At 32.5% G+C, this 9595-nt stretch overlaps 1 protein-coding gene across 4 annotated transcripts in view; it reads left to right on the plus strand.

Moving 5' to 3' along the window:
• Window positions 1–8616, plus strand: part of ANKRD46 (ankyrin repeat domain 46) — a 35755-nt gene extending 27139 nt beyond the window's left edge. For all 4 annotated transcript variants that reach the window (XM_074268117.1, XM_074268123.1, XM_074268139.1 and 1 more), the window contains 2 exons: window positions 1336–1494; window positions 6232–8616. In XM_074268117.1, coding sequence (XP_074124218.1) covers window positions 1336–1494; window positions 6232–6448 — 376 coding nt within the window. In that variant the 3' untranslated portion in view covers window positions 6449–8616. The remainder of the gene's footprint in view (window positions 1–1335; window positions 1495–6231) is intronic.
• Window positions 8617–9595: the final 979 nt, after the last annotated feature.

The following is a 9595-nucleotide window of genomic DNA, read 5'->3' on the forward strand; positions in this document are numbered from 1 at the left end:
TGTTTAGTGATGTTTTCAAGTATCTTGCTTTTCTTTTACAATTAAGAGATCAGTCTTCAAACAGGCCCATTGGATACCAAAACAATAATTGATTGAAACAGTTTTATTTACCTGAGTTGTTTGTTTCTTTGTTATAAAGCTTTTTATTTTCAAATGCACAGTACTTTTCAACATGCATCCTTGTAAAACCTTGTGTTCCAAATTTTTTTTTCTCTCTCCCTTCCTTCCATCCCCTCCCCTAGACAGCAAGTAACCTAATATATGTTAAACATGTGTAGATCTTCTATACATATTTCCACAATTATGCTGCACAAGAAAATCAGATCAAAAAGGAAAAAAAATGAGAAAGAAAACAAAGTGCAAGCAAACAACAACAAAAATGAAAATACTACATTGTGATCTACACTCAATCCCCACCAAGCTCTCTCTGGGTACAGATGGCGCTCTCTCCATCACAAGACTTTTGGAACTGGCCTGAATCACCTCGCTATTGAGAAGAGCGATGTTCATTAGGCTCATCATGTTTTAGTTGAATTCAGGTCTTCCTGATTCCAAGTCCAGTTTTTATCCATTAAACCACCCTAACTACTTTCTTGTTTATCACATTGTTTTCCATATATTGACAGGCTTTCATTTAGGAACAGTATTGAATAATTTATTACCCAGATTGAAAGTTGATTATGGAATGTACCAGAGAAAGTTTTTAAGTGGCAACTTAGTGCATACAGAATAATGTTCTTATTTCTAAATTTAGTATAGAACCATTTCTCCAAACTTCCTTTCAAATCTTATCTCTTCCCTTCATCCACCTTTTATTACAGCTGAATTGAACAATCTGCATACAGCTTTTTATTTTTACAAACTCCCTGCCTTTTCTTCTGCTGTATTCTCTATTAATGCTTTTCATCTTGGCTTTCTCAATCAAAATCTTACCCATAATTCAAAAATTAAATTAAATTAAATACCCACACCTCTCTGATTCTCTTAGTCCAAAATCTTCTTTTGTACTCCCAGAACACTTTGTAATTTCTTGTGCCACTTATTTCATTCTATGTAATATTTTGATTATTTGTGTATCTGTTTTTTTCAACCCTTACTAGATTATAATTGAGAACAAGAACCATTTATCTTCTTTAGCCCTAATCTATAGCAAGCACTCGATAAATATATATTGAATGAATGTTTGTTAATTAAATTAGTAAAGTAGGAATTTTCCATTAGATGTATTTTCCATGAATGTTCCATCAAATGTGTGCTAGCCACAGAATCAAATTTCTACCCATGTATTATTCTTGTACTGAGGCTTTTTTCTGGGCTTTTTCCCTCCAATTAAAGCAACCACCAAGGTGCAACACCCCTGGTACTGGCAAAGCGAAGGGGAGTGAATAAAGATGTTATCCGATTGCTAGAGTCATTGGAAGAGCAAGAAGTGAAAGGTTTTAACAGAGGAGCCCATTCTAAGCTGGAAACCATGCAGACTGCTGAGAGTGAAAGGTATTTGGAAGAATGCTGGGATAACTTTTTAAAAAAGAAGAAAGTTGGTATCATCAGCTTGTAGATCATTGAGGGCTTAAAATTTTGTTAGCTCTTGTATTTAATTTCTCAAGTATATATCTCTAATTGCTTTGTCTCCCATGTCCATCTCTTTTACTCCAAGTTACAATTTTCCTGTTTAAGAAAAGAAAATGAGATTAATCTGGCATGAGCTATTCTGATGTAGCTGTGTCTTAGCTCTTTGTAATCACTCTTTCTAGGTGCTTCCCAACTATCTTTTAAATTATTTACACTAAAATTTTTCCCAGGAATGGAAGTCAAGATAACTACCTGTAATTTGCAAACTATTCTTTTCCTTTTTTTGAAAATAGGACAACTTTTGCCCTTCTCCAGTCTATGGTATCTCTCCTGTTTTCCATTATCTTTCACATATCATTTGGTAGTAGCTTAGCAGTAAAATTTGCCAGTACTTTTAGGACCTAAAGATGTAGTTGCAGGCTAAGTGAGCTGAATTTATCAAGAACAACTTTACTTACCCTCTTCTTACTTGGTTTAGGTATTAACTCCCTATTTTGGTTTGTCAGCTGAGGTTAGATTGGATGATGTCTAAAGCTCTTTTTTAATATTTTTAATATTTCATGATTCTTTGACAATTCCAAGAGAAGGAAGAAGCATGTGCTTTTAAAAATAAATCAGGTTACTTTAAGTAAACCTTCAGTATCCTGAGACACTAGATGTATTGAAGTTATGACTTACAAGACTTAGGATTACCTTATATATTATAGTAATTGACAAAAATAGATCAGGAGATAGAGCAAGGGCATAAGGAGATCTTGTCCCTTCTTCTAACTTCACTAACTCCACTGATTCCATGGGAAGAATCTAGCAGAAACCAATAGTCTTTTAAGTCCTTTAAAGTTAACAGCAAGGCAAAAAGGAATGTTCTCCACATTTTCTTCCCAAATTTTCAGTTGAATTATATCCAGAATTTGGACTTATTGCCATTTGGCCTATTCATTAGACTTATTAAAATCCTTCCTTGTAAAAATAGAAACTATTTTCATTTCTCTCCAGAAATTTTGTCCAAATAATGCTATCTGCCAATTATCCACCATTTTTACTTTTACTCTATTTCTTCTATACTTTTCTTCCTATTCTCCACCTCCAGATTGTTCAGTGTGTTTTCTCCATTAACACCATCCCCAAGCATTAATTTGTTTCATTTAGATACTTTCAGAGAACTCAAAACCTTACTCTCTATTACTCTCTGAATGCTCTTATAAATGAAATTAAAGGTTAGTTTTTTAGAAGAAAACCCCCAATGAATAATCATTGAAAACTCTTACCTTACATATAATACAAAACAAAAAAGTTCTTAACTAGAAATATTAAATGTTCTTTTACCCTGCACTTTCTGAAGTGAAATATTCCCTTGCCATTTTTTTCCTTGCCAGCTTCAGAGTGAATAGTCAAACTGAATACATTCTCCTTTATCTTCTTTTCTTGATGATATAGAGTTGGTTTTAGATTGGATTTTTTAAAAAATTATTTCTTTAAAAATAAATCTGCTATAGTCTCTCTCTTGAGAGAAAATAGAAAGAATTAAAATCAAGTAGAGAAAATGGAGATTCCTTCCAAAAAGAGATGAGAAAGGAGCTTCCCCTGAGAGAAAATAGGAAGACTATTTAGAGCCTGCATGATTCTACCTCTGGCCTGTGTGACCAGCTGAAAAGAAAGGGGCCAAGTAGCATTCATCCCAAGCACCCCTCAAATTGACTTCAACTATTGATTGCTTTGAATATAAAAGAACACACATCTCTCACACCTTAATTTGAGGGTGAATATCTTAATTATTTTCTTTGCCTCATCTTGTGAAGTTCCCAGCTCACTTACAGCTTTGTCATTAACTAGCCATATGATCTTGGTCAAAAGATCATAAGCACCTAAGTTAACTTATCTGGACGAGATAATTGTTTCCTAACCATTGATTTCATCCTTCATTAAAACTATACATTAAAAACAGCAACAACTAAATATATCTTTAGCCTATTGCAATATTACATATTGCTTCTCCTGCTCTGGACTCTTTTTTTGTCTCCAAATTTGTGTTCCCCATCCCCAAGTCATTGTTCTAAAGCCAAAGAGAAGGGCAGTTATAGAATTTAGAAATTTTATTAGTTTACAGTATTGTTCAGGTTGGAAAATGCAGATTTGATCTCTAAAATTGCCTTTGAATTCTAAAATTCTATGAATCTCCTACCACTTATTTACTTAAACCTAACATGTACATAAAATAATGTCAGTGACCTTTACTTTATGGACAGAATACTATATAAGTGAATTAATAACATAATAATATATTTATTATTTGTTAAAAATGGTGATCTATGGAAACTAATAATCTTCTAAAATAACTCAAAAGGCAGTATTCCCAATTTTGTTTAATATTAGTTTAGGTTGGGGGGTGGCACAGTGGATAGAGCACCAGCCCTGAATTCAGGAGGACCTGAGTTCAAATCTGGTCTCAGACACTTAACACTTCCTAGCTGTGTGACCCTGGGCAAGTCACTTAACCCCAGCCTCAGGGGAAAAAAAAAATATTAGTTTAGGCTACTCTATAATAAAAAGTAGTCAAATATAGTTTGTTTAGTGTGCATTGGGAACTCTTTAATTGATTCATTAAGAGTCACGTAGGACCTCTTTATGATATTGAACTTTAACTCGTTTATGATTATTTATTAACCAGAAGATGATTAGTAGGTATGAGTAGTTCTGTTTGATGTATTGATTCTTGTTCTTTTAAATACCTTTTAATAAAATTTTCATTTAGATTCAGAATGTACTCCCCTACTTGTATATGTGTTAAGATAATATGTTAGCATTTTTTAAAATTAAGTCAGTGACTATATCTGACTTTTCTACTCCATCCTTACCCCTCATAATAATATTGCAACAGTTGTAACAATCTTAGATCTGTAATTTTTAAAAGTCTACCTACTGTGTAAGGCATATGTTTTTACCTTACTTTATTCTAAGAAACAGCAAAATTTGTACTGCTTTTCATAATTTCTTTTTTAAAGTCAATGGGGGCTTTAAACCTTTGATTTTCTTAAATTAAAAATAAAGTCTAAAGGGACTAGCTAACACGAGCAATTAATAGCATGTCATAAATGTCTTAAAGCTATGAAAAAGTTAACTTGTTTCTTTTGAACTAGAGAGTAAGCTAATTTTCCCAACTTTTTTTATAAACTATTTTCCATTACCCTTCCAGGAATATGGTAGTTAAGAAATAACATCTCATAAGAATCTTGAAATCTAGTTCAGAATAGTCATACTCAAAGCATTTCAATATTTTTAATATATTCAGAATTTCTTAATCTTACAATTTATTTTTGACTCTTATATGGGTGACTTGAGAGCATAACGACAGACATTAAAAACTTTCACCCTTATTGTACAACTAAATATGCCCTGGATATAAGATATTTTTGATGGAAAACCAACTTCCAAAAATTGGTTTTCTAAGGAAATCCTGAGGGAATCAGAACTCCATTTCTTTATAGGGACAGTTCAGCAGAATCTTTATTTTTTAATACCTAATTTTTTTACTTAGAATTGTTAGTTACTACTTCTGATTCACTGACATTGATCTGGCTCCCGAGTTACTCAGCCCTTTTAAAAATTTATATTAAGGTTTAACAGAGAGTTCTCTTTCCTAAATTTCTTTATCCATTTGTTTTTAGGATTTTTCTGAAAGTAGAATTCAATTTTGATCTTTTTAAAATTTCTATGTTGAGTCTCCTTAAAAATGTAGAGGGACTGCACATCTTTAGTTAAGGTGTCATAATCATGGGACCTCCTGGGCTGCATTAATAGATGATTAGAATCCAAAACAAAGAGATGATAAGAACACATTATCCAGGCCTGGTTAAATTACACATGAAGTATTGTGTTGAGCTTCCTAAGCCACATTTTAAAGAAGGATATTAGCAAATTCCTGACCTGTGATTTCATACATAGTTTATAATATGAATATTTATAAGTTGATATTTCACTGAAATATCTTCTTATTGAATATTACATTTAATTTTTGGTTAAGAGTCTGTGGGAAAACTCTCTAAAATTTTTAGTATAAATGTAATAACCATCAACAAAACAGATAATTATATAAATGTCAAATCATGATTAAAATTATATATAACATAAACTAACTATAACTTTGAAGTGTCCTTGTTGGGATGCTCTTGTTTGCTGTGTTCCACTGTGTCTGATTATGACTCCTTCATCTGAAATGTATTTTTGATTATTGTGCTGGGCCAGGCACTGAATCAGGAATCCCTATTCTGTAATAATTTATTCCAGTGTAGACTCTTCTGGTACTAACACATGTGTCATAGATGGCAGATTAAAAAGAGAAAATCCATACATGAGTGAAAGTAATTATAGACGTGTGTATGGTGTGTGTGTGTGTGTGTGTGTGTGTGTGTGTGTGTGTGTGTGTGTGTGTGGTGTTAGCAAGTTGGATATGCTGTCCTATTTATAGGAGTTGTGGTGTGGGATTAAAGTTTATCTGGATATTTGAATAACTAAAGAACATATTGTCTCATCTTTTATTAGTCTAATTTATATATATATATATATATACACACACACACACACATATATATATATATATATATATATATATATATATATATATGCACATATATATTTTTTTAATTTTTTTTTTTTTTGCAGTGCCATGGAAAGCCATTCTCTCCTTAATCCCAATTTACAACAAGGTGAAGGAGTACTCTCGAGCTTCCGAACCACATGGCAGGAGTTTGTGGAGGATCTGGGCTTCTGGCGAGTGTTGCTTCTGATTGTTGTCATTGCACTACTTTCTCTTGGAATTGCATACTATGTCAGTGGTGTTCTTCCCTTTGTGGAAAATCAGCCTGAACTGGTACATTAGTCATGGAAAGAAGGCAAGTACCTCTTGCCTGTTTGTCAACTGTGTTCTAAATTTCCCAAAATGTTTCTCCTAGCATAAAGCTAGTAGCATATTATTTGGCTTTTATACTATTAGTACAGTTACTCTTTAGGAAAGAAGATTTATTCATTTGAATTAACTGTTCTAAATTCTAAAAGCTACCTCTGATATGTCATTTTAATACAGGCTAGGACTAGCAACATCCAATTCTGGTAAAAGCTAAGGATAAGAATGAAAATAAGATTGCTAATAATTGTTAATCCAGAAACCTTATATTATCACAAGGACCAATTAAATGCAATTTTTTAAAGTGCTATTTATGATAAAGGTATTCTCATTGAGTCATTTTTTTCCCTTTGTAATATTTTACTTTCTCTAGTAGAAGGAAGCAATGAAAAACTCCTACTTTAAATTGATAGCATCTATACTGTCCCTTAAAACATACTGAGAGCTAACATGAGCAGTAAGGCAGTAGGTGGTACCATGAATGGAATGCTAGACCTGGAGTTGGGAAAACCTGAGTTAGAATCCTGCCTCAGAAACCAGCTATGTGATCCTGGAAAGATCACCTAATGTCCTTGGGCCTCAGTGTCCTTTGAATAAAATGAAGGAGTAAGTTTTGATGATCTTTAAAGTCCCTATGATACTAGTAAGTAGAAGACCAATATTTCAAGTCAAGAAGACTTGGGTTTAAAGTCCTTAAATCTAACATTTATTGACTAGGTGACCATGAGTAAGCCACTTAATCCTTCATTATCCCAGGTAACTGAAACTGTGCATTATAGATAAATTACTGATCTCTACTCTTGAACTACCAGGAGTTCCCCACAGCCATGAACTCACACATATGGACCCATTCAGTTATTTTCATGTTCAGTCACAACCCAAACAAAGCTGTGGGAATAAGCTGCATTTCAATTCTTACTTTTTTTCCCTTTAAAAGTGATCGAGTCAATCTTATGTTTATTTATTTGCTTTTCATGTAATATTGTGTTGTTTCTTGAGGGGGTGGTTATACTATTTAGTTTTTTCTTTTTTAATTTTCCAACTACTTGGTATCTATGCAAAATAAGCTTGAAAAGTTCAGTTTTCCCTATTTGATTTCCCATTTCTTCTTTAGTGTTTCATTTCAAAAACCTTCTATTCATCAAAAATATGTCTGAAAACCCATTTTCTTCTTAATGGAGGAAAAAAGATTGTGATGCAAAATATTTGGCTGTCAGTTTAATTCTGCAGTGCTATTATTTTAGTGATAAACTTCGTCTTATAAGACAGTTACATTTTCACAATTGCATTATATAATGTTTTAATCTTCTTGTTTATGATCTTATTTGGAGGCCTTGTTATTATTTTCATAAAAATCCCTTCAATGTCAGTAGTTCTCTGATGGCACATACTGATGGGATATTTCTGAGTTTGCACTGATGAGCAGTATTGTCCTGGGTATTGTAAACTCTTTGTGAATGGGTATAATATGTAAAATCATATCTGGCCTCCAAACATATATTGCAACTTCAGCAGCAAGACTGAAAGCCCATATGTTAATAATTCTGGAATGCTATAAATCATATTATTAGGTTAATAAGTTTGAAAAGTATTTTTTGGAAGAAATGAGAAAATTGTTTTGAGCAGACTAATGACTTTATGTCTTAGAACAAAAGTACCTAAGCTACTATTAATTGAAGTGTTTCTAGAATTAGAAATTGTAGAATAAAATTATGCATTTTGCTTCTCTTATTCTTTTCATGTCTTCATATGGTTTGAGGGTTTGTATTTCTGTATCCAGGTTAAGGTTGCTTTATTATCTTTACTAAAAGATCTGTTCTGAATTTCTTGATAAAATTACTGCTTTACAATAGGCTTGTACATAGGCTTATTTTTAAGTTAGGTGCAAAAAAACCCAACACTAGTTAGCATAAATAGAAAAAAATACTAGAAGTAACCTTAAAATGGAATCCTCTAAAACCTAATTAGAAAGATATTCAGAATGAATCCTTTGCAAATCAGCAAAGATGTTCACAATTGGTATGCAGATATGTCGCATATTGAGTTACATATTGAGTAATGTTTCCTTCTAAGTGCTATGCTCTTTGTAGACCTTATTCTGTATATTAACTAATACCACCAATAAATGTGTTTGTGTTTTCCAAGTTTTTTGTAGTGGTGGGTTTTTGTTTTCACTTTTTTTTTTTTTAAAGTTTACTTCTATATCATTGAAATTACTTTCCTTGCTATATTGATACTTTTCTTTTAAATTGAATTTTACAGTGGGTTTATACTACAGAATTAGAGTGGGCTAAGGACCTTAAGATATCTTTTCAAACCTACTTAGATGAAACATATACAGTCTGGGAACATCATTATCTGACTGATAGTCTCTATGAATTTTCTCTGTACAAGAATATTCATTTGGATAAATTCTTTGCCAGTCTAGCATTTAAAGCCTTTTCTAACTACCCTGATCTCTGCCCTCATTCCATCAACAACATACCATTTTATTTCCTTTATCAACCTTCCACATAAGCTATTATCTGCTTTTCTTTATATATATATATATATATATATATTTACATTTTTTGTATTATCTGCTTTTCATTCATACCCCTTCTTCTGCCTCCTCCACTAAACTCCCAAACTACTATGCTTTCCTTATCTTTTCTTCCACCCTGTGTGTTTGAACTCCAAACTCTAGTTTAAACTTATCATCTTCAAGTGATCTATAAGTGATCAAAAATTTGACTCCTTTCTTTTGTATATCCTCATTTCAGTGAGTACATGAATTTGCATTCAACAAACAGATACCAAATTCTTACTATGTACAAGTTATTGTGTTATATCTAATTTGCTTTCATTACGCTGTAAAAATACTTTTCATTTATTTTATGGAAATATGTGCTACCTTTTACTAGATTATAAATTTTTTGAGAACAAGGATTTGTACCCAACTGTACTGAAAAGGGTTTTCTGTACTCTAAATTTTTTTTTTTTTTTTTTTTTGCTGAGGCAATGGGGGTTAAGTGACTTGCCCAGGGTCACACAGCCAGGAAGTGTTAAGTGTATGAGGTCAGATTTGAACTCAGGTCCTCCTGACTTCAGGGCTGGTGCTCTATCCACTGCACCACCTAGCTG

Source organism: Sminthopsis crassicaudata, chromosome 1 (assembly GCF_048593235.1).
Source record: "Sminthopsis crassicaudata isolate SCR6 chromosome 1, ASM4859323v1, whole genome shotgun sequence".
NCBI classification, from domain to species: Eukaryota; Metazoa; Chordata; class Mammalia; order Dasyuromorphia; family Dasyuridae; genus Sminthopsis; species Sminthopsis crassicaudata.